We start from the raw sequence: 26,691 nt of genomic DNA on the forward strand, positions 1-26,691 counted from the left end.
AAAACCAAAAAAACAAAACATTTTTTTCTTGTGTTTGGAATATTTTACGTGCATGAGACACGTTGTTTTAAGGCAAGAGAAAGTTCTTCCTAAATACTTTTAGCTAAGTAACAAATTGTATATTTACTGTTTATGTCAAGCCTAGGTTTGTCTAAGATAATTTACTGAATCTCGATAACTGAATTTATAGACACAGGAAAAAAAGAAATTGAAAGTAGACACTCCTAAAAGGGCAGAAATGAAGGAGGAGCAGAATGTAAGGCTCCATAACGTAAAGAACATAAAGCATTTCTCAAAAGAAAGTGAAGAACAATTCCCCAAGAACAATTTTTTTTAACATGTTTAAAAACTTTTATCATAATTCTATGTAAAATACAGATGTCTATGTAAATATGTGAAAGACACACATGGACACATTATCCTCTCATTTAAACGCATACACTGAAGTTTGACTTGAGCACAAAGACTGTATAACCCAAAGCATCACAGCCTTAAAGTTATTTTTTGTATCCTATTTGTATAGGGAATCATCTCTGATTGGAGTGACATAAGAAATATACCTTAGAGGATTTAATAAAAATTGTGCTTACCTATCACACAAAACAAAAAAGCATAAACAGCTTTTAGAAAATATTTTATAAAATATTTCCCATAAACAACTTCTACACTGGTTTTTGACTATTTTTTAAACAGTTTTTTAAGCTTATTAAAATAAGCTTATTAAATAGTTTATTAAGCTTATTAAATAGTTTTTTAAGCTTATTAGCACAGCTTTAAGAAGTCAATCCAAAATGTGATGGACTGAAGCATATGTCGACCGTTTCATAATTTGGAGCTAAATGACAGAGTGCTACGGTATTCAGGTAAAGCAATCAGGGACAAACGGTGCTTCCTTAACCAAATACAGTGCAACTTGCTTTAAATTAAGAAACTGTAAATATTTAAGAGCAGTTAAAAAGCTCTACCTTATGAAGTAAAAAGCTAAAAAGCTATTCTTGCAGGAACTCTTCAGTGTTGTCATAATCATTTTAATTAAATTCTCATTTTTCAGGTGGTCCCTTTAATTGTTTTTTCCTACTTCTTAATGTGTTTTTCTAAAGCCATTTCTTTTCTGCAGCTGTGTGCGATTGGTTTTAATGGTAGCTGCTTCCTTTTTTGCCTTCTGTGAATTACAATTTTAAATGGTTACACATTTTTTGTTTTACTGCCTTCAGCATAGTTTCATAAAGATGTTTAAGGCTGTTGGTGAACATTTTCATTTCCCATCTGAAAAACCAAGAGCCAATTTGAATATTCCATATTGGCCTTTTATGACCTGTTTTATCTTTTAATATGTAAATGAAAGCATATTTTTTATAAAGACTGGTTTGTTTCCACGAAATTATAATTGTTTTTTTGCTCTCTTACAATATGTATTCAAAAAACAAGATAATATGTGATTGCTCTTTTATGTTATATCATGTTCGTGAATGAAACACCTCTCTTTTATTTGGTGACAGCCATTTCCAATGAGGAACTAGCATTTTCAGGTCATAAGAATAACCTGTACCATGAAAAATGAGATTTTATACTTGGACTTGAATTATCAGTGCTCACAAAATGTTAATAATTGAGAGGCTATCTAGACCTTTCTTAAATTATAACTAGGAAATTAAAACGACTTAATGATTCAATTTCACTTTTACCATGATAAGAAAACATAACTTCACTACAAAATGTTATTATATATCACTTGTAACAGTTTACTTATAAAATAAGTTGTACTTACTGCCTGGGTTATCTCCAATGCCACTGCTTTTTCCATTCCAGTACCAGAGCAAAAGGGTTGCATCACGTGATCCTGAGAGAATGTAGCAATTTCCCCCAATATAGGACTCAGAACGAGTGAGGCAAGTGACCACATCCCAATGGCCAAATACCACTTGAATTAATTTTCCTGAAATACAAAACAATTTTATTTAAAACTGCTATAAAATAATTAAAGAAATTCCACTGACCATTTAACTTATAAAATAATAAAGTCATATTAACTCAATTCTGATGATTCAGATTTTACAATCAAATTTGATCTGGTCTAACCTAAAAGTTTTCATCGAATATTAACAATGACAAAAAGTCAATTGAACAGTGATAATAACATTTTTGAAAAATATAATGTTGAAACTATTTCAACAAACTTAGGACCATGATACCATATCATTATACATGGCTACTATGAATTCCAAATGAATCATGTTTACTGATTAAAGCAGGCCCAGCAGAACTCTTATTTGGAATAATTTCAGCAATTTCGTAAGTTACTCTGTATGATTCAAAGCAAAATAAAACTTAAGAGCCTTGCTTTATAATTCAGTCTTTACTATTACAAACTTGTCTCTGAATTAATAAAGATATAATGTATTTCTCTTTTTTTAACGTGATCTATACAAGGATGATAAAAGTCACTTTGGAGAGTTTCTGTTCTTTTCAAATCAGATTTACATGAACTAAGTTTTGGTAAAAGGACTAATATATTGAGATTACAATTAGAGCTGGGTCATTCTTTCTTTGTCTTGATTCTCTTAATGATAAAAAATATTTGGGGGGTGATGATGGAGTAAGATAATGGCAGTTTATCTAACATTAATGACCGCCAAAGGGAAGAATCCAGTACACTTACTATACATCTCGGGAGGGCTTCGGACACAGATGAATTGTTCACATAACAGTGCCGGAAAAAAAAAGTAAAGCCCCCACTTTGAGAATCTTTGTTTAAAAATCAGATATGGTGTTTATGATTCATACAAACTTGTCTAAAGAATGAAATAGCTAAAGCAGCCCTTCCACTACATCCCTATGGTTTCTAGCTAATATTTTCCTTTGAAATGTCTACAGAATTACAGATGAATGTCACAGAATGTCTACCTCTAATAGCACGAGTTTCTTTTTATTTTTGAAGAAGTGTTCCAGTGGGGTCATATAAATAGAATTAAAATATTCAAGAAAACCACTAAACTGAAAAAAGATTAATATGCCTAAAAAGTTTGTGTTTAATTTGGAAAACATCATAATCTAGTCAAAAGTTTAAGGTCTCATGAGACGCCTGGGTGGCTCAGCGGTTGAGCGTCTGCCTTTGGCTCAGGGCATGATACCGGAGTCCCAGGATCCAGTCCCACATTGGGCTCCCTGCATGGAGCCTGCTTCTCCTCCCTTTCCTATGTCTCTGCCTCTCTCTCTGTGTCTCTCATGAATAAATAAAATCTCTGAAAAAATTAAAACAAAGTTTAAGGTCTCACCTAAGTATTAGCATCTAAGTGTATTTAACTCTTAAGATAATCATAAATATAATTAAAAAAATACTTCCGTTAGTTTTTTTTTAATTCTTGATTTTAGGAAGTCTGATGCTTATTACAAAAGCTGCAAATTAAAAAATAAAATGCAGAAATATATTTAATTCAGATAAAAGGTCAAATATACTGTTTCCACTTGCAGAGAACCTACTACTAGTAACTTTTTTTTTTTTTTAAGATTTTATTTATTTATTCATGAGAGATACAGAGACACAGGCAGAGGGAGAAGCAGGCTCCATGAAGGGAGCCCGACACGGGACTCGATATCGGTCTCCAGGATCATAACCCAGGCCAAAGGTAGTGTCAAACCACTAAGCCACCAGGGCTGCCCCTACTACTAGTAACTTTAAATTCACATTAATTTCAGTCTCAAATTGCACAACTAATAAAGTGCATTTTTTTCTCCTGTGAATAAGGACTTTAGTAAGACAGGTGTTCTAACTGCTAAAAGTTAAAAATGTGTATTTCTGAATTTCAACCTTTTAATTTGACATCAAAACATTTCATTAAAAAAATTAGCTAATTTTTAGAATTGATACTATCATAAGAATTCAAAGCTTCTTAGAATGAAAACAATGGAAAAGAAAAAGTGCAAATTATTTTTTTAAAAGATTTTATTTATCTATTCATGAGAGACACAGGCAGAGGAAGAAGCAGGCTCCTTGCTGGAAATCTGATGTGGGACTTGATCCCAAGACCCCGGGATCACAACCTGAGCCCAAGGCAGATGCTCAACCACTGAGCCACCCAGGTGCCCCAAGAAAGCACAAATTAAATAGGAAAAGATGTAATCATTTCCACATCATTTCCAATTTAACTGAAGAACAAAGTGGAGAGGTTTAGTGGCAAAATGGGTGGGGTTAGAGTAAAGGCAGGCCTTACAAGGGGTAGGACAAAGTTAGGAAGCTGAATGCACTCTTATTACTGATTAGAAAACTGAAGGTTAAATCAGTGAGTTTTAACTACTGAAAATAACTGAAGACACCATATATCATGTTGATTATGTTTTTGATAACAGAATGTGTATAGTTATTTCTGTCTCAGCCTATACCTAAGTGCAGAGAGCCTGTAAACTCCAGGCATGATTTAAATAGGTTATTGAGGTTAGGCTTATTTAAGATTTGATACCTATCACCTCAGTGGGTTGTAGGAGTAAGAAGGGGAGTGAGTACAATTTTAAGTAGGTACAGGAGGCACCTGGTATGCAGGAAACCCATGTGCTTCCAGAAGGTTTGCAGAAGAACAGCTATTTGCTTGGTGACTTACCCTATTTCCAACTCATGTGAGGACAAAGTGGAAAGATTTAACTATAAAAGTGGGATGAATTAACTAGAGTGGCAGCATGTTCCAAGATTTGTACTTGTTAATTCTCGGTTAAGTCATCCCTCTGTATCTATAATATCAGTGTTGGGAAAATGTATACTCAGTTACTGTGGTTTCTTTTTCCATTACAATTTCCTAGTGCTTTAATTTTTGCCCTCAAAGTTATCACAGTTATTTTCTATTCAACATTACTGCACACCTACTAAGTGTCAGGCACTAGGCCCTTTGACATGTGCATTGCTGTTCAAGAGACATGTAAATAGACATGATCCCTGCCCTCAGAGTATTTAGTGTCTACTGGGGCAGACAGACATTAAACAGACACAAACATATGTAATTATGAACAGTGATAAGTAGTATAAAAGAAAGAAAACAAGATAGAATCAATGAGAATAATGTAGAATGAATTTAGGTTGGGCATCAGGAAGATTGAAATAAGGGAGTGACATTTACATATTTATATCTAAAGCGTTTCATATTTTAATACAAATTAACTTTATTTTCTACAATTTATACTTTGGACTCAACTCTGGAAAACATTATTTTTTTAAGTTTACTTTTTCCTGTTCTGGCAGCCTTCCTCCGCAATATTTGTTATTGCTATGAGGTTGAGGTTCACTCCTCCTAAATAAATCACAGCATATAAATACCTGCTGCTCCTTTTGGTAAATTATTTTCTGATAATCTCATAAGTGTTCCTCAACCTTTATTTTTTGTTTCCTTTAATACCAGTCCACCTCTCCACACACTAATATCAAATATTACCACAAGCACTAGAATATCCCCTTTTTGACAGAACAAATTTTCTAGTTAATGTTTTATTTGACAGCTGTGCTACAAATAAAAAAAATTCAAGCTCAGGACTCTACACCACTGAATCTAAAATGTGGCCTGAAAATAATTCCCACCGCCGAGGGAAGGTTTTATTGTTGCCTCTGCTGTTCTAGTTGTGTCCCGAAAACATGATTTATGTTTAAAGAATTTTCCGTTACAACCATGTTTCTCTCCCCGCCCCCCACCCCACCCTGAATCTAATAAGAGAAGGATTTTTTTTTGGCTTATGTGCTAAAATATAATTGAATTCAACACTTGTGATAGCTTTGCTATTATATATTATTGATCACACAATTTCCCCCTTGCTTCTCTGGCAAACTTAAAGGAGAAAATATTTAATATCCCTATTGTCAAAAAACACAAACACATATTTACCCTAATTGAAATTATTTTAAATAAAACTAGCATCAGAGTTTGTATATAAGATATTAAGATACTAGGACTATCATTTCAGGATTTCTTCATAACTTTTTTTGGCAAGTGTAAATATTTTTAATGTATAAGCTAAATAAGTCCTACTGAAGTTTAAAATAAGGCTACTACTTATAAAAATGTTTTACATACACACACTCGTATATTTTAAAAAACAGTAAAGTGGAAGGTTTTTGGAAAGAGGGGAAGGAATGTCATCTAGTTTATCAAGTCTAATGTAACATGGAAGACATACCAGGAACTCAGTGTTGTAAATTATTTTTCAAAACCAATATTGATAGGTACACCAATAAGACAATATAGTAGAATCACAGAATGTTACATTTGAAGTCAGAAGAGCTGGCTCGAATACCCAGTTTAAAATCACTATTATCTACTATACAAATTTCAGCAAGGCACTAACCTTTCTAAACCTCACTTTTATCATCTGAAAAATGGGGCTAAATATACCTGTTCTATCTAACAGGACTGCTACAAGGCTGAAACAATATCGTGTATATGAAAGAACTCTGTATGAATGTAACAGTAATTTTAATTGTTAGTATTAGATAACAGTGAGGTCAGCTCTACAAATATTAATATTCAGTGCTTTTTAAAAATGACATGGAATGTCAGCAAGCTCAAAAATCCTCAAATGCCAAAGCTGAAGACTGACATTACATACGCTTCCACTTACATATCATTGTAGAAGATGCAAAATTACAGAGATGAAGAATAGTTAAAAAAAAAAAAAAGAATAGTTCAGTTGTGTAAGGCTCAGGTGGGGGTAAAAGCTGACTGTAATGGGGCAGTGCAGAGAATTTTTGGTGTGATGGAACTGCTCTGCATTTTCATTGTGGTGGTTCTATAATTCTATAAACTGACCAAACTTAAAGAACTTTAACCCCCCAAATTAATTTTTTTTGTATGTAAATAATAAAATAAGGTTTTAAATGTGTAAAAAACAATAAGCAATCTAAATGCATGTTTAAGAAAATTTTGTAAAGGAATATAACAATTTTAATCTGAATGTTTGTTTAAAAAGGGAGCATAATTTTGTCAAATAATTCTAAGGTTATCATTACCATGATAATGAAAGAAGAGGTTACAATTAAAATTTTATTATTAAGTCAGAGAAAATTCATTATAATAATAAATAATTTTAGAAACACATCAATCTCCATGGCATTTTTTAAGAATTCTAGGAGTTTTAGTCTTTAGTAATCAACCTCATAGACCTTAACAAGTGGTAAGCACCTAATAAATGAGAAAGACTTGAATAATGATATTTTCTTTCTGGACCTAGAGAAAGTAGGATGCAAATTATAAGAAAACTAGATCATCAGTTCCATAAAACAAACAAACAAAAAAAAAACCAAAACACAAGATCATGGCAAAAACAACTTCTAGGGTTTATTATATGAACAGTACATATCCAACCTTTTTTCCCTATTTTCTCATGGCTATACAGTACTATCATCAAAATGTGTAAGGACAATGTCCTTGAATAAACAACAATTAATTTTTCAATATATTATACTTACTAAGGCAGAAACATGGACTTACATTCTATAAATATTATTAAATAAGACTGAAAAATGATTTACTATAAAACATTTAATTAACTAGATATTTTGATTAAAAAGAATTTCCTATTCCTGTCACATTTAAGCAAGATATTTGTAGATCCTTGGTTTAGTTGAAGTATCTACTTTCAACAGTATTACTAAGTTCTGATATATTAATATCTAATTTTGATTCTTTCATGCAACTACACATGCACTATAAGTTGACTTCCTCCTCTAACAGTTTCTAAAATACATTATTTTTTAAGATTTTTTTAAAAATTTATTCACGAGACAGAGAGAGAGAGAGAGAGGCAGAGACATAGGCAGCGGGAGAAGCAGGCTCCATGCAGGGAGCCCAATGTGGGACTGGATCCTGGGACTCCGGGATCAGGCCCTGGGGCTGAAGGCAGCGCTAAACCACTGAACCACCTGAGCTGCCTAGTTTCTAAAATACTTTGGAGACTTCATTAAATTTTTCAATTTTTCTCAATGTCCTATATACAAAAATTTATAAACATTTTACTAGATTGCTTCTTCTATAATAATAGTGAGTTGAGCTTGGTTTGTCCCTTAGGGAGATACATGCAAATGAATAAATGGACTTAAACTTTTATATTCTAACAAGAGCTCCTGTCACACATAAAATCAGTAGTCAGCTACTTTCCTTCATGATGGTGTAGCTTTCAGCAAGATTCTATGTAGAGTTGGGAGGAGGCAAGGTATCTGCTACTAAGAAATACATTTAATGAGAATGTCTATTAAGGGAAAAAAGTGAGAAAATACATCTATATGTATGTGCATCTGCTATATGATTGTGCATATACATGTGCATATGGTATTTACATACCTGGATATGATTTCAAATGAATCATTCATTCTGTAAGCATGAGTCATGGGAGACAAACCTACTATAAAAAACTGCCTCTTAAAAACATGCTGAAGTTAACTTAATAGTAGACTATGGAATAGATTTTTACTTAAAAGGGGAAAAGTGTCTCTTCCACATATTATGCATTTTACAACTCTGTAATTTCTAGAAGGAAGATGAAAGAGCATTCTAAGCCTCTCGGTACGACTTTTAGTTAACTTTAGTTCATTGATGAAGAAAATATGTTACCTGTATCTGTAGAGTAGACTCGAAAACTCTTATCCCAGAAGCCACAGATGAGAATATAGCGGTTGTCTGAAGTGATGACAAAGCACTGGGAATGGACTTGAATACTTTGGTCTAAAAGGTCAGTGATTTGCCTCCTGTGCATTCCTGTATTGCTGGCTGTGAGAACAGAGGAAGAAACAAAAATACTACTAAACCCCACACATACAAAAATCCTATAGTTTGTAACACTGAGGGTGGGGAATGAGGGAGGAGAGGCAACACGTTCCAGGATAAGAATATTTGATCTTTAATTTTAAATTTTAAACATAATAATATGTGAAAAACCAAACAGGAAAAGATACCCAGTTGTTGGAAGAATGTGGGGTAGCTAAATTCAACATCTCAGTAAGAAATTCTGCCTAGAGGGAAAAATAATAACATACTACAATTTCAAAATAGTATACAATTCTCAGAACACGCTTTCCAGCTCTTGGGCAGGACCAAACTAGATTACAGTCTCCCGATTGCACCACAGTTAGCTTTGTGTTTCTGACAATCTCATTACATCCATTGTCATGAGAATGGATTCATGTTGTGACAATCTATTACCTTTAACTTTTTGTCACAAGAAAAAGATATTAGAATTTAAATGTTATATATTTGAAACATCGTAGCATCTTGGAGTACTTTGGCTTTAACAGGTCTTTAATTTGACTAGATGTGAACTCCCATTTTCCCTGTTTACAGCTGCACTTGCATGTAAGGAAAGGATAGAATGACTATTTATTAAAGATACTTGTAATTGAAAAAGTCAAAGCACAGCACACTGCCACTTTCTTACTCCTTATGTAAGCAATAAAACAAGACAGTCTGGCAGTGTGTTTTCAAAGTGCTACAGAGCACCTGATACGGGGTTTGTCACAAGGCACAAGGTCAGACACAGAGAGACATCAAGCACATAGGAAGAGTAATAATCCTTTAGAAATACACTATCAAGTATGTCATTATCAGAAAAGGAATTTTCACTGAGATGCCTTTTTTTGGAACCATGAGGCCAACCAAAGAGAAAGCTTTGTTTCTAGTGGCCTGAGTTATTTCACCACCAACTTTGATACAAATAGTGGTTCTTATAATAACAGAGGAACTTGATTGTACCAGAAATCAAAACGAATGAAGTAAATTTCTGCATCTGATCATTACATTCATTGTATTATTGTCTTCAGGTTTTTTTGGGGAAAGAAAAATCTCAACCTTTATAAAATGCATTCTTGATAAAAATAAAAAATAGAAAAATATTCATTGTACATAACAACTAAGTATGGCCAATCTAAGAGAAGGCTCAGAAAGTAATGCAGAAGAAAAAAAAGTGTTCAAAATACTTCCCAGTGCTGTACTGGAACTACTGGAGACAGAAATAAACTTTTCTTTCCTTATGGCAAACATGACATAGCAAATGTATGCGTAGATACAGTGCAAGCTTCTGCTAGCCTCTGTCTACACGACTTAACCATGTAAGATTATTAGATAACTATTTGATAATAGGCTTCATATACTTTTGGAGGATTAATGAACTAGAAAGTGATAGCAGTAGTAAAAAGGGTAGAATTCTATTTGGGGATCACTCCTCTGCTACCTCCTTCCCACACAAAGAGAAGTTGCTGGCAAATGAAAAAAAGCTTTTATGGGTATCATAGTGCATCAGAGAGAGACATTAGTGTCTACCGCAGTGAAGCTGTGTGGTACAACTTAGATCTTTTATTCCAAGAAATCTAGCAATTTAAAGAAAGACAAGGTATGTAGTACTTTCTGTACTGGTTACTACAATACTTCATTCCAAGTGAAAACTGTAAAAGTGTTTATTTTTGTTACCATTTATAGGACTTTAGCTTTTATGATACAAACTTTCACTGGTCTTTGGCTTTTTCTTTGTTTTTGTTTTTTGGAGCGCATGGTCTCTTAAGAGGATCTCACTTCACAGTTCTGGGTACATGCATAAGTTTGAATTGAGTGACCACAATGTACCCACCATGGGTAAAGGCTGATGCCCTTTCAGCATTCAGATGAATGATTTTCTAAGTAAGTGCTTACCTGTAATTTAATATTGCACCCCCCCACCCCAATCCATCCATCCATCCATCCATCCATCCATCCATCCATCCATCCAATCTATATAACCTATCTCACAACTGCCTTTCCTTTATCTCAATGTCTCCTGAGATTCAGTACTGAAGGTATTTTTATTTAATGAAAATTAGGTATATTTGTCTAGATAAGCAGTCTTCAAACTGGGGCATGCATACCCGTGGCAGGAGGGTGATATAAGATTTCCCAAGGGATAAACAGGCACAGATGGTTTTAAGGGAATCAATTTCTAGTTCCTCAACTTTTATGCTCTCTTCTCTGAAATAGATGTGCCTGAGAACTCTCCTATGAGTTTTCCTTTCTTATATCCCTTTTTGCATGCTCTTCCTCCACTAAATAAAATAAAGGCATATTTCTTTCCTATCTAGAATCTTACTATAGTACTTTATCTCAGGGTATAAAAATCTCTTGAGATGCAAAGAAAGGGACAACTCAAAATACTGATGTGAGGCTGAGAATGCCAAGGTATCAAATCATTCTGCAGGGCAGGTGGTTTCCAATTCACTGCTTTCAATAAAGTGGAAGGAGGATCTAATCATGATGTCAATTGATAGATCATTAAAAATAAATTTCAATGATAGATTGCTAAAATGATCATTTAATGATAGACCATGAAAATAATTCTTAATAATAGATTACTATATAAATTGTCACATAACTCAGAAAGAGTTAAAAGATTTGAGTGATGTTGTTAAAACAAAATTCTTTCCTTTCACATCTATTTTCTTATGTAACTTTCCTTACAGATTCCACCTACTGAAAAAAGAAAAGGATAGAATCATTGACAAATCTTGTCTCATTCAGCAGCAAATAACATTCATTCATAAATACTTGAGCAAAGGGGGAGGAGGAGGAGGAGGAAGCCTTATCCATTTCATTAAAGGTGTATTTCCAATAAGTGATTTGTTTTTATGTTTAATAATATTTATTAAAATTTATGATTTTAATAAGTGTGTATTAATAGTATTTGTAATGATAACTCAGTGCAGATTAGTTTTTAGAAAAACTGAGTCTTATGATCATAGGAAATTTTAACATTTGAATTTATATACCTATGTTTAATTTTTCATATATTTTTACTGCTGAAAAGTATAATAAGGTAATCAATTTTGAGAAGTTAAAATTGTGTAGAAATATGATAAAAATATAAATTTAAGATGGAAAAGGAATATAAAGTTGTCAACTGTTAAAAGCTTTTTTTATGCATTTTTTTAAAAACAGAAAATGGTGACTATCAATTCGCTTTGATATTTAAAATCCATTGTATATATTTAGAATTTCATATGCTATGCAAGAAACAATAACCTTTGCAACTATATAAACTTGTGATAAAAACTTTCAGAGGCTACATTAAAAATACAAGAGAATGTACATGATTTTAAACAATATTTTAGGAGATACAAGAGCAAATAGTCTGGTGACCAATTATGTAGAGTAGGGAAGAAAACTACGGCCTGTGCCTGGTTTTGTATATAAAGTTTTATTGGAATACGGAAATACTCATTTGTTTATATATTGTTTATGGCTGGTTTTGTGCTATAACAGAATTAAGTAGTTGTGTCTGAGACGTTATGGTCTACAAAGCCTAAAATATTTACGATCTGGCTCTTTACCAAAATGTTTACCCACGCCTGGTCTAAAGGGTGACAGTTGTTGAAATCATTTAATTAGACTTGACTATAGGATATTCATTGTCAAGTTTTAAGGCAAACAGTGATTTATACTTCATAAGTAATGCTTTGAAATGACTTATCAAATGGACTTTATTTTCCTGACTTTTAAAACTTTATCCAAGTGAACATTTTATTTTTTTAATATATGGCAAATCATATGTACTGAAAGCAAAAGATGATTTAGGAATCATAGTAGTATTTATCCTTGCTATGGGTAATTCCTTCTTAGATTTCTGCTTAAATGTGGGGGACTGATAAGTGAATCAGTTTTGAGCTTAAAGTTATTTCAGTTCATCTTGATAGTTCATTTGCAAATGGTAGCTACTGAAACATTCAGTGCTACTGAAACAATGGTTTTAAAGACAAAAAAGGTGACCTACACTTAGGGAACACCTTGGATTTTAAAATAATAAATCAGCTTATTCATTTGCTTTATTTAAAAATTTAAAAATTTTAAGTGCAGGGAAATTTAACAAAATTACCAGCTACACAAAATTACAATGCTGCACATTGGCAGCATACCCGTACAACTAGGCAATTACGTTTTTCTTCTAAAAGTTGCTGAATAACATCTTTTATAACAAGAAATGTTAATATGTTAATATCAGTAACATTCTTGGTGAAGCTGTATTTGAAATCCCCACCCACAAGAATGAAAAATGCTAAACTAGAGATTTCAACTAACTGACTCAAAAAGCACAGAAGGAATTAAATATTTGAAGTCATCTGCTACAGATGCTCATTTCATCTCAAAGGCTCTTCCTGGTCTCCTCCCTTTTCCTTTTTTCCCCCTTGAACAAATTTAACCTCCAATGGCAATTTATTGGGCTGTAGGACCATAGGAAAATGAATACAAATATCTTAACACTGCCATTGGCTGGGCAATATATTTCAACTTCGAAACTGCTCTGCAATTGCACATTAATCCCCTCAGACTGAACAGAGGGTCCAGGAAGAAAGGATTGATCTCCTTTAATGATGAAACCCTGGCACTGCAGTTTTATTTTTCACAACACAGTGCTGCTAAGAACCCCACTGTTATTATGAAAATTTCCCTAGCAAAGGAGCTCCATCACATTACCGGTGCACCAATTCATCATAACGTGCCTCGCTCCTGCTCATCAACAAGTCTGAGTGATGAAAAGATCCAATATTATCCTGACAGTACTTCATGCGCATTCTCAATCACACATTATTACAGCATCCATATTAATTTTCAGTGACACGCGTCCTAGGCCTGTTCAAATTAGGCAAACCAACGAGGGGGAGTTGATGAAATACCAGCATAGCCACAGCTCATTGCATTCCAATTTGCATGCAAATGGTTTATCAGGAAAATTCCATTCCCAGCAACCAGCAAGTGAAAAACAACTGTAATCTACACTTCAGGGCCACCATACAGAGCTTAATGAATCGCAAAGAGAGAAAGAAGTGACAGACCTATGAGAGGATCGATTTCCACTGGCAGCTGGTATGGCTGGTCTTGTACTGCACCTTGATGAGCTGGAATTCACAAAAGATTAAAAAAAAAAAAGCATTATTTTTCATATACTAAACTATATAACAATGCTAAAGTCAAGTCTTACGTAGAATTGTTTCCAACCTCCAAATCTCTCATATACTTTGGTGAAATTTAAAGAAAAAAAAATCCAGGTGCTTTTATGGCTAGCTTATGAAACATTTATTTTAGATTAGTGCTGTTCTGAACATGTGCCATCAGCAGTGGCTCCAGTCCTAGGCCATAAGCTATAGCAGATGCTTGACTGGCAACCTCTGATGCCGCAACAAAACAAAATTAAGTGGTAAAGCGCGCTGAAAACAAAATGTGACAACCATCTGCTGACTGTAGCAAATACTGTTTTTTTGTTACTTCTTAAAAAGGCAGTTTTGAATGCTACAGCACAAAGGATCCACAAAAACGTCAATTTATGATGGAGAAAGGGAAAGCTCTAAGTCAGGGAACATTTAATGTTTCATCCATCACTTAAAACCAATCAATTGAAAGTTTGAATAAAAATAAAGAAAGCTATCCGCAGATAAATGTTTTAGTTAAATGCATTTGGCTGAAATATTTTCTTCAAGATTGGATTGAGGTTTTTAAGAAAAGTTTTATTAATATTTAATATTTCCATGGTTTCAATTTAAAAATATTCTGAGAAGCAAATGAATAACAAAAATCAATCCATACTAAGAATAGTTTGTTCAATTCTCAAAATGGTTCTAAAGATTCCTGCATAGTTATTTTGTAATTGAAAAGAGATTTTGTGGGTTGTTTCCCTATGAAAGGTAGAAGGACTTAGGTAAGAGGAAGTGTGCTAGGGAGCAGGAGCCTCTGCTGGCTACTTATGCAGACTTGGGCAAGCAGAAACCTGAAAATGAAGGCTTTGGAATAGATGATCTTCTCAGCTTTGTAACTCTGATAGTTAAATTCTGGGCCCTTTTCCAAATTATTTCCCCCGAATGACTCAGCCATTCACTTTGGTCAGTATCTGCCTTTTATAGACTTATCAACATTTAAACTACTGCTTAGTTGGTATTAGAACTCTGCTGAATGACGTCATTATTTTAGGAAATCTTTCTGACTGTCCTTGAAGGGCTGAAAAGAAAAATGGGGTATGTTCCAATGAGTTTCATTAGATTATTTTAAAATTTATTATGTCATCATGTCCCCTGTTAGCAAATACCAACTTTTCAAGGTGGTTTTAAAGATCATTAATAAAATAGTGGTGCAAGTACAATATTAGCACTAAAAATTACAGTTGAGTATGTATAAGAAATTAAAGTGGCAGGAGAAAAGAAGCTGTATAACTCAGTCTTTTTTATTGAAGGCATTGTCTGCTGATCACTGGCTCTGCCAGCAAAGAAATCACAGGACACATATTGGGAATATTCAGGGAAAATGCACCATAGCCTCTGATTTTACCCACCAGTGCCATTAACTTCCAGTAATACCAGTGCTGATCACTATTAATACCTTGACAGACTTTCTCTACTTCTCTGAGAATCTGAGATCATAGAAACATGGAAGATACACTGTCAGTGAAATTGAGGAGGGTAACTATCTGTGGTCATGCCTCAAATTCCGGTGCTCCCACTGACTCCCCTATGACCTTGGGCAAGTTATGTAGCCTCTGCGGTTCAGTTTTCTGATTTGTAAAATGGGTTAGACTGAACAATATGAAATTAATAATACCTGACATTTTGACCTATAAAGAAGCTATTTCATATGGTTCAACCTAAAGACAGAACCTACATCCTAGCATTATTGAGGGGATCAGAGAGCTAATACATGTAAAGTGATTAAAACAGTATCTAGAACCTAGAAAATGTTCTATAAACATTAGCTGCTATTCTTTTATTTTGTTCGCAGGTCCTGTAAGGTCCTTTGAGGGAGAAGGAAAAATAGAGATGATTTAAAAAAAAAATCAGGACTCAGACCTTGCTGAAAGAAATGACAGGAGCTAGCTGTCTAATGAACAAACTATGGAAATCATAGATTCTTAGAAAAGAACTAGAATCTAAATTTAAAAAAAAAGTAGTATAACACGAATTTAATATTCGTTGAAGAAAAGCTGTTAGGGATTTCTGACATTTTTGTTCCTGACATTTGTTTTAAATTGAGGCATATCAAGGCAAGGAAAAAGTAGAACAAGATAGGATGAAAGATCAGATTTATATAAACATACTTGAAATGAGACACAGATTTAATAAAATGGATGCTTAATATTTTCAGGTGTAGGTATAAGCTCAGAATTGAAGATCACATTGTAGAAGGGTAACTACTGGGTATTCCCATAGGTATTTATCTGGTGAGGAAGTGCTGCGTCATACTGTAAAGCCAGAGGGTGAGACCAAAACGCAAGGTACATATGGTGTCTAAATGGGGTGACACAAGGTATATGTGGCATCCAAAATGGGTGTCTCTCCATCGTCTGGGGCCCCCACCTGAGGCAGAACAAAGGAGAAGTTTATTGAATACACTGCAGAGGAGCGGTTGGCAGCACGGCAGAGGAGAACCAGTCTGCCAGGAGGAGGTAGTGGGTGGGGGCTGCTTTTCAAGGAGGGAGGCAGAGAGGGAATCTTCCCTTCTTTGGGAACTATGCCTCATTGTAAGCAGCCCATTGATTAGCTAGGGCCTCTGGGTATTTCGAGTGGGTCGCTTCAAGAGCCTGTCTGTATTCTATCACTCAAGCTGCTTGCCTTCCCCCCTGACAGATCAGCAATGACAAATCTTAGGCATTTTGGGTGGAGGTTTCATCCTCAGGAGTACAGACCCAAAGAAGGCTCACTGGGGAGAATAACAGGCAAAGAATTGGCAAAACATATGCAGTCCTCCAAGCGTGTAGCTTACAGAATGGTGAGCTTGGGCTGGGAAGGGCTGGGTGTAGGGTAAGTGGCACTCCAGCAGAGGGACGCTGCCCCCAAACCACTTTACTATCTATAGAGAACCTAGAAGTAAGGAAAAGAATACTTGACAACCAAGTACTAAGGGAAGCAGGCTTTCCAGTCAGAGAAATAGGTTTGCTCAAGATGGGAGGCCCAGAACTCGTCAGCAGTACTTCTGGAGCCTACCTAAAACTTGAGTATCAGCTGGAGATCTTGTAGCCCTTGGGTTGAGCCAGCTCAGGGCCTGCTGAGTTTGCCCTTAGCTCGGCTAAACTAAAGACAGTGGCAGAGTAGCCAGGACTTTCCAGCAGGTGAAAAGGTTTGCTTTCCCTCACATAGCCTGTCACTCTGTTTAAACTGAGAAGTTCTCACAGCTGCCACTAGCAGCCACCGGGACAGGCATCACTGGTGCTGGCCCTGATGCCACCACACACACTGGTGCTTTTGCCCAGCTCTAAGAGTAAATGCATACTAGGTAAATCCTTTAGTGTATTTGATAGAATATACCACCAGCGTGTTTTTCCTCTAACCAGTGGTATTAGAGAATCCAAAAATCACATTTGTTACATGATAACCTTTAGTCCCAAAATATGTCATCTGCATACACACTTATCACTATAAGTTCACTTGAAGAAAAAGGAATAGAAGGACCTAATAATAGAGACAAGATATACCTGCCTCAATTTCTACCTTCTCCACTTTTTTTGAAATCTATTCTCTAATCAAATACTGGCATTCATTTCCTTTCTAACAGCCAGGAAAACAGCCATAGTTAGTAAATTCTGATACCAATCACAGATTCTTCATGATGGGTACGTTATTGAGCAAAGTCAGCGTACCAAGTTTTGCTTGAATGTCAATTCAATTCTGTTCCATTCTAAGAGTTTTTGCATTTAATTGGCATGAGGCCCTGTTCAAGAATTTATATTTTTGTTTTTTGCAACCAGTTCGGGTATTATAATGAGCAGCACTTTATGTACATTTTACAGATTTAATGACAAGCTAACAGACTATCAAAATCTATCTTTTAAAATGTCCTACCTAAAACAATGGCTTGGAAAAAAGCCTATAATCTTCAGGACTTTAAAAGATTTTCCTTCTTACAAATAGGATTTCTAACTAGTGGCCAAAAAAGAACAATGCTAGATCCAGATCCCAACATTCCTGTTCTAATGAGGGGCAATAAATCATAGCGGTGATCATAAAATTTGAGTCAGAAAACTTGGGTTCAAACCTGGCTCTGCCACTGACTGGCCATATGTGATATTGAACAAGGGGACTCAGTATCTTTGTGGTAAACTGTGGGGCCGGATTAGATGGATGAACTCTCAAGTCTCCTCAAACTTTGGCTTATGATTCTAATGGTTATTTCAGTAGCTTGCTGTTAGTTACTCTAACTATTCAACACTTAATGGAAAAATAGAAATGTACTTATGGGTTCGTAGAATTTTGGGTATGTAATTTAATTGTTCTTTTTTCTATCATCCATGACAAATACTATGATGTCCTGTACAAAAAGGCATATAAGTAGACAATCAAAAATGCTGAGTATATGAATAAGTGGAAAAAAGATCTAATAAATAAATATATACTACTTATGGACACAATATAGAATATCATTATATTAAGATAGAGGAATAATATTTGTCTACAAGGAATAAAGACAAACCACCAGATGCCAGAGTTTATGTTTTAATATTTGTATTATATGCCTCAGAAGGGACTTCTTTAAGCCTTTCAAACTATTAAATATTTTGATTCAGACGAATGCTTGAAAATTGAAAACCTTAAATGTTGAGCTATATTTAAGTGGCTATTAAAGTTACAGTGCTTTCTATGGTGTTCAGCAGTTACTATGTATTATAATATTTCTTTACTTACCAGGAAGGTTGTGCCACTTGTTCACTGCAAAGAGCCTGTTAGCAGTGACTGTGATCACAGCAGGAGTCGCCAAACCAGGCTGGGTGTTAGCTGCCACATGAGTGACAGGGGAGTTGGAGGGAAACTTTAGGACCATGATAACATCCTGCTGGGCTTGGTCTGTGAACATCAATGGACTCTGCAGGAGGAGATACTGTTGAGTGGGCATGACAAGACCCAAATATACAAGAAGGAAAAGACAAAGAAAGACAAGAAAGAGAGAGGGTGCAGGAAAAGAAGAGGAAAGACCATGTTAACACAAGTTGCAACTGAGAGTGTGGTGAGCAGAAAGGTTATAGAAATGGCAATTAGGATTGGCTTGTTTTTAATGTACGTCATTAGTTGAACGTTTTAGTGATTGAAGTAAAATAACATTAACAGAAACACTTAAAAAAATCCATAGATTTTATTAGCTCCCTTTCCCACCCTACTCTCATGAAGGACTACAGAAATGATTTGATTTAGATTCTAAATAGGCAAAGTATTGGGGATTGCATTAAACCATTTCAGTTGCTATTATGTGTCAAGTACAAAAAAAAGAATGAGGATAGGCAATAGGTACAAAAGCAAGGCAAGGTAACTTCAAAGATCATCAAAAGTTGTGTTGAGTTAGCACGAAGATTTTGACAACTAAATAAAGAGATAATTAAAACAAACATTTATAAACAATAGTTACACAGCATGTATTATTACAGTAGAGAAATAACTTACAAACGTAATATACAAACTTAATTATAAAGGTGTTTCAAAGCAATGCATAATTAAATGTACTTGTAAAAACAATATATTTATATAGTGTACCAAGTCATAAACACTGCCCTATTATAATGCAAATGGTGCTTGCTCTTAACAATTTCTGCTATAGCTAAGGATAAAGGGAAATACCTAGATGTCCCTCTGCTCTTTTGATTAAAAAAACTAAAGCGCAAGACTTTTGATTTTGCCTTTGAAAAGCAGCAAGTAATTGAAAATGTTAAACAAAAAAACACTGTCTGTTCTAATAACTAGCAACAAAATAAATCTTGAAGACTACTAAAGATTTAGAACATTCCTACAACTCATATGTCATAATCCAAGACATATATAACACTGCTGTGATTTACTGGCTTTATTTATATGTCGGGGTAGTATGCTATCACCCAGTAATTGCACTGTGCATTTCCAGCAATCCTCTTCTACATGTCTATTTTCTAATAGCTGATTAGTATCATTCACAATTGAAACACTTTGATGAAGTGCTTCTGGCTGCTTTCCTACTGCCATATTTCAAAACACCAGGTATATGTAAATGTGTTAGGCACATATATTTAACACGTATTTATTCAGAACTGCTAATAAAAAATTAAATACATTTGCATTTTTATTATCAGTCCTTTTAAAAAAGTTATTAAGAGTACTTAGAAAAACATATTGCACTAAGAATTCCTATTTGCACTCTTTGCATAAAGGTGTAAATAAAGGCAACTAATAAGCTACCCAGACACCCTTCTGAGCAAGTGGCTAAAAGCCAATCAATATTATGAGTTAATCCTCCCTGGATGCTCATTCAATTAAAGGTGTCAGTAATGCCTCATCTGATGTGGCCTCAATTAAATCCAACTATCTGATGGTGTGAAAACACAGGGGGATACAGCAACAGCAGCAAAACCAGACAAATAGGCAGCCTTCGTGTGCCTGCTAATTACTACACCTGGTGTATATTATGGCTCATGCACTTAACGCAGCACGAGGTGGCTTTAATTTCTGTTATATTCGTGTGTGTGTATGTGTGTGTGGTGGGGTACGGTGCACTGATGGTTGATGGGGGGGACTCATCTGAATGGTAGTAAAAACAATAAACATTTGGGCCTTTGATTTTCAAAACCTCTATATCAATTAGTAAATTTGTTATACAAAGAACCTTTTATACAATTTTTAAGGAACTCTGTGGAACTGGGCAAAAATGAGAAATAGTGAGCAACAACAAACACAATACCCTACAAGCTAGTTTTGAAGAAGTCCTGGGAAAAGGAAATGAATATCATTTCAGAGTACCAAACCTTATTCTTCACTTATAGTTAAAAAAAAATATTTACTAAAGTCAATTTATAAACTCTGAGAAAGAGTATAACATACATCATAAAGTCTCACTGAAAGGAAGTTGATACTTATTTTTGAGCTTAACAGCTCATACTGTAAATACGATTAGGCTGAAATTGAATAATTCCAATGTTTATGTCCTTAAAAAAAACACAGAAACATCTCTAATGTGTAGGAAGAATGTCTTGTTTACATAGTGACTCTAGTGGGCCAACTCTAGGCCACATGGCAAGGACAGGCCACTTCCAGAGAAAGCCACAGACATCATATCTGGAACCATCCACTGCATTTTTATAACAAGCTGTCCCTCCAGTCTGTTTCTACATACTCCATCTTTGACTAGTGCTCCCGAGGCAGGCAAGCAGTGGAAACTCTTGGGAGTTGCATCACATCCTGGGCTATTAAGTATGGAATAAGAAGCACCAGAAATAAGCAGCACAATGCAGTGTACTGGGCTAGTCTATGACGATGGCAACAGTGGCATATGAGGACGACGACTGGTAAAACAGGGATCAGAGAAACAAACCTTCATCTAATTCTTGGTGCCTCAGGGAGCCACATCTGAGGTAGAAGGAGGAAACTGCTAGCCCAGTTTCATTCAGTTGTCACAGATTAAGTGTATCCTTGCTGACAACTCTGGTTTCCTTCCAACACGCCTTTCTTTCCCACCCACATATGTGTAATGTGAAAACACAATTTGCACACGTCTGGAAAGGAGTTCAGGGATTCAATTCAGAGGATAAAGATAATGGGAAAGACTGTACTCCATCCTCATATAAGCGTGGCCTTCCTATCCTAGAAAGCTGATCTGCCTCAATGAACTCTTTTGCCAAGGAGAGAGGCTTGGCAGGAGAGGCTCCCCTCTGACCCAGAGACCAAGTCTGTGCAATGACCCAGGCAGAAAGTCAGTGGAGCAGCGGAGGCGTTTCCATTAGCCAACATCATAATAGCCTGAGTCTCACTGATAAGCTATTACTAAAATGATTTCTAAACCACAAACATAAATCATTCTTGCTATTTTTTATGGCATTATCTTCCACTGTTCTTGTTAAATGTTTGCTTTTTGTGTAATCTGCTCACTAGTTACCCTTTATGTTCACTTAAATCTGATCTCACCTGTTTAAAAACACTTAGGGGAAAATGTGATGCAAATAATTTTTAAAATGAGCATACTTTATTGTGACGGCCAAGTCATATAACTAGAGAAAGAAGGGAGAAAAAGGTTTGGAAGGAAAAAGAAAATAACAAAGAGGGTGAAAAGGAAGACACAAAGATGATGGTGAGATAGAAAGAGAAAGAAAAAAAGGAACAGAGTCAGAGGTGAAAGGGCCACATCTCTTGCTCTCTTTGCTGCTGTCTCGTTTCTAGTATTGGTCAAAATTCTACATCTCCAACTCCTGACCCTGGGCTGGCCTCTGACTTGTTTTGGCCAATAAAATGTGGTATAAATGATGCTGTGTGAGTTCAAGAGCTCAAGCTTCAAGAAGTGTTCTCTTGGAACATTGTTCCTATTCTGAAAGTGGCCTGAGCTAACTTCCTTGATGATGAAAAACTACATGGAAAGAGGTCTAACTCAGCCTACCCGCAGCACTTCAAGGCGAGACAAGCAGAAGAAATGACCATTTAACCCTCAAAATCATGAGAAATATAAATCACTGTATTAAGCTTTGGGTGGTGTGGTATACCAAACCACCTTTTCTTCTCTCTGCAGTCCCTTACTCTCAGTAACAATGTCCTACATTTTAGTTTTAAAATTCCCAAACCGAAAAATATACTGGGATGTAAAGAACAAACACAATAGCAAAACTAATCTAGAAATTCATAGGATCAAATCAGAAAATTCATCTATCGGGACGCCTACATGGCTCAGCGATTTAGCACCTGCCTTCGGCCCAGGGTGTGATCCTGGAGTCCCGAGTTCAAGTCCCACATTGGGCTCCCCTCAGGGATTCTGATTCTCCCTCTGCCTGTGTCTCTCATGAATAAATAAATAAAAATATCTAAAGAAAAGAGAAAACTCATTCATCTTATATCTGGAGTCATTATCCTGCAGTGGGGATATGTGACAATTATAAACCTTTTAATTCTGCAACACAAAACATGAACTGATGAGAGCCTAGAGCACCAGAACAATGTTTACCTTTCTAAAGACTCCAGAACAGCATGCAATAATATTTACTGGTTGTTAGCAGGCTGACAAACATTGCATAAAAAGAACAGGTTCAGATGTGGCAGAGAATCTCAAGTACAACAAAACATGGTTATGAATGTTGAGCATGGTCTGAGAGAGACGCAAGAAGTTAAAAGAGTATAAGCGGCACTTACCACTTGCATAGCAGAACCTCTGGGAGGATGGGGCTCTATGAGTAGTTGAGAAGGTGTCTGTCCAAAACTTCGAATTTGAGCTTCAACAGCCTGAAAAATGCATGGGCAAGTTTGAGGGTTAAGAGGTGCTAATTATAGGCAGTAGAACCACAACTGTCACCTGAAAATGTCATTCCTACTTCTGGCTTGTTTCATGCTGAAAATCAACTTTATGTTTTCACAGTGGGTCTAAGCACCTGGCAAGGGCATTGAGGGTGAGGTCATCCTTTAGTACTGTGTAAGCTGTTCCTATAAAACCCTGCAAAACCCTCTCATCTTGCTCAGTGATATGAAACAGAAACCAGCTATTACAATCAGAAATTGTCCTTTTTGGCTCCATCTCTGTTTTCTTGCATTTTTTTCTCCTGCTTGCATCATCCCTGATGACTAAAGCTAATCTTTTACAGGTATAGAGAAAACCTATTGCTGCTTTGATTCTAGGCCCCATTTCATCCTGGGAAGTAGAAAGAAGGAAAAAAGGAACATAGCACCTGTGAAAATGGCTTGATGCTATTATTTTTGCCACAGGAAGAGCATTATTGTTGACAGTCTCTTTGAACTTAGGTGGCTAAACAACAAAGTAAAAGCCATATGTTGCATCCAAGCATAAGACAGTTAAACCAGGGACTAACTAAACATAAGAAACATGTGCATGCCCTTTTTGAAAGATGTGTGTGTGCACCCTTTGCAAGGTACTTGCTTACTATGGACCTTCCTGTACACCTAGCACAGATGCTCACTTCCCAATCACCAATCACTCCTTCATCATGAGAAATCTCTAAATGCCAGATGCTATCACTATCTGTAATTATTTTACTTGTTTACTTATTTATGCCTTTCTCTTCCACTAAAATACAAGATCTATGAGAGCAAGGACCTGATCTATCTTTACTGTTAGATCCCTAAATTGGGTGAATGAATAAATCATATAATATGTGTGAGGAGAGAGAAGGGAGCAAAGTTATAGAAAGACTATTTCAACCCCCACAACAGTCAGTATTCTGAAGTTCCAGGTGAAATGAAGGAGGAAAACCTCTCAAATTCATAAGAGGATATATGTTCATTATGTCACTTTTTTAATTCCTAGGAAACAGATCCTTAATTTTTATACGCTCTGTAGGACTATAGGCAATTAATATATCATAAACAAGGAAATATAATCATTTTCTAGTACTAATTTCTGTTTTTTATTTGTCGAGTGAGGATACCACTAGTAATCCTTTATAAAAATGTAACTTGTAAGAAACAATGATAGTGATTCACTCACTGATGCATTCAGTAATCGTTAACTATGTATATAGCAGTATTGGGTCTTACTCTTTTTTTTTTTTAAGTTTGTTTGTTTGTTTGTTTGTTTATTTATTTATTTATTTATTTATTTATTTATTTATTTATTTATTTATAATAGACATAGACAGAGAGAGGCAGAGACACAGGCAGAGGGAGAAGCAGGCTCCATGCCGGGAGCCCAACCTGGGACTTGATCCTGGGACTCCAGGATCGCGCCCTGGGCCAAAGGCAGGCGCTAAACTGCTGAGCCACCCGGGGATCCCCAGGTCTTAATGTTTCTGACCTTGAATGTACTCTTAATACAGGAAGCAGGGCAAACGTACCTAGTAGGTTAAACATCAATTTGATGTAGTCAGGCCAGTAAGTTCAAGAAGTGCTCTATGACTTGGGCAGAAAAGATCGAAAAGCACCACCCTGAAAGCTGAGTGGTATGATGGAAGCAGCATGGGTTTTGAAGTAACAGACCATGTTCAAATCCTGAATGCATACACTTGTAAACTCTGTGATCTAGTAAGTTATTTAGTAACCTCTCTAAGTTTCAATGTTCTCTCCTGTAAAAATGTAGATAACAGTAGTATCACCTCATTATGCTATATTAAAAATTAAATGATATTTATGTAAAAAATATAGCAAAGTGCTTAATATAGATTAGACACTCAATATTCAGTCAACAAATATTAAGGGCTGATAATAACAACAAATATTTATTTAGTACTTAACTATTTACCAAGAACTTTTGAAGTGCTTTACTATCTTATGTCAGCTAATCTTTATATGATATGAGTGCAAGTGCCTGGGTGGCTCAGTCAGTTAAGCATCCAACTCTTAATTTTGGCTCAGTTTGTAATCTCAGGGTTGTGAGATCTAGCCCTATGTGGGGAATCCATGCTCAGTGGGGAGTCTGCCTCTCTAGCTCTCCCTCTGCTTGCACACTTGCACTCTCTCTCTCTTAAATAAATAAATAAATCTTTTAAAATAATAGACTATATGATGTGAGCCCTTTATTATATCCATCTATAAAAAATAATGCACAAAGAACTTAAATATCTTGCCCAAGGTCACATAGTAATTAAATTGCAGGCTCAAAATTTGTACCTATGCCGCATGATTTTAGAGCTCTTAATCTTAAACTATTCTTCTTTCTTATCTGTTAAGTACTATGCCAAGACCTAGGATAAGACGAAGCACAAAAAAGCATGAGCCTGCAATACAATGAATGAATTAATAAGGTATCTCTATCATCATCATCATCATCATCATCATCATCATCACAAAGTATGTTCAGACACAATTAGTAGCGTAGCATGGATAGGCAAGTTTGGCTTTATGTAGCAGGAGGTAATGTTGCTCCTAGACTTTAGATACAAGAAAAGGAGCCAAGAGAAAGCATGGAATAAAGACTAGGATCATGTCAGGACTTCTAAAATGTTTTTTGATGGGACTAAATCAATTTATGATCAACATCAGGACAATCTTGAAGAAGAAAAAGTATCAAAAATAAAATGAGAGAACCTGAAGCATAGCGGTAGTCACAAAGAAAGAGGCGGGAGCACTGCTATTTTATGATACATGGATTTATTAACTGAGCTTATGAATGTGAATCTTAAATTTTTAAAGACCAGTTGGCAAAGCCAGCACCTTTACCCTTGACTGCTGCCTTTGGTGGTCCCTGCCCAACAACCACATGTCTTTTCCCCTATTTAAATGGAGGAGGGGAGGGGAGAGATAACTTGCACACATGGCCTGTGGCACTGGATGGTTCAGAGTGTTAATCTTGACTTAGCCATTTTTCTGCTGTGTGATTTTGGGCAATTAGCTTAACCTCTTTTCCTCATCTACAAAATAGAGAAACTAACAGTACCTAGTTCACAGAACTGTCAAAAAATTAAAAATACCTACAAAGTACTTTACACATACTAAGCACTAAATAAAATGTGGCATTATTATTAGGTTTGGGACTCAGCGTGATCCTCATTTAACACAGCTAAACAGGGAAGGAAGGGAAGAAATGTTTCAGGAGTTACTAATGATAAACAAATTATTTTAGGAAACTGAAATCTGGCATAAGATTTTAAGATATACTGCAGGGCTAAGCGCTCAGAGACAAAAATATCTCTTTGGAGGTTGAGAGGTCAATCCCAAACAAAAGGGATTATATACTTCAACCCTTATGGAAGCTGTGGTATTTGAAAGAAAGGGCTAAATGTATAAACCATGGACTAAGGAAAAAAATCAATGGGTCTTGGAGAACGATGACTTTGAGCAATGAAGAAAAA

General features: G+C 35.5%; 2 protein-coding genes across 13 annotated transcripts in view; one reads left to right on the forward strand and one right to left on the reverse strand.

Annotated features, from left to right (window-relative positions):
* DCLK2 (doublecortin like kinase 2) overlaps positions 1–26,691 on the forward strand; it is a 245,108-nt gene that overhangs the window by 179,565 nt on the left and 38,852 nt on the right. The window lies entirely within an intron of this gene.
* Positions 1–26,691, reverse strand: part of LRBA (LPS responsive beige-like anchor protein) — a 740,528-nt gene that overhangs the window by 26,570 nt on the left and 687,267 nt on the right. For 9 of the 12 annotated variants that reach the window (XM_072773570.1, XM_072773571.1, XM_072773577.1 and 6 more), the window contains 5 exons: positions 23,087–23,176; positions 18,644–18,836; positions 13,817–13,879; positions 8,583–8,738; positions 1,769–1,936 (listed from right to left, as the gene is read on the reverse strand). In XM_072773570.1, coding sequence (XP_072629671.1) covers positions 1,769–1,936; positions 8,583–8,738; positions 13,817–13,879; positions 18,644–18,836; positions 23,087–23,176 — 670 coding nt within the window. The remainder of the gene's footprint in view (positions 1–1,768; positions 1,937–8,582; positions 8,739–13,816; positions 13,880–18,643; positions 18,837–23,086; positions 23,177–26,691) is intronic. The other 3 variants (XM_072773578.1, XM_072773580.1, XM_072773576.1) reach the window with 1 other exon arrangement.

The sequence above is a fragment of the Canis lupus genome, chromosome 13 (genome assembly GCF_048164855.1).
Source record: "Canis lupus baileyi chromosome 13, mCanLup2.hap1, whole genome shotgun sequence".
In the NCBI taxonomy this organism is placed as follows: domain Eukaryota; kingdom Metazoa; phylum Chordata; class Mammalia; order Carnivora; family Canidae; genus Canis; species Canis lupus.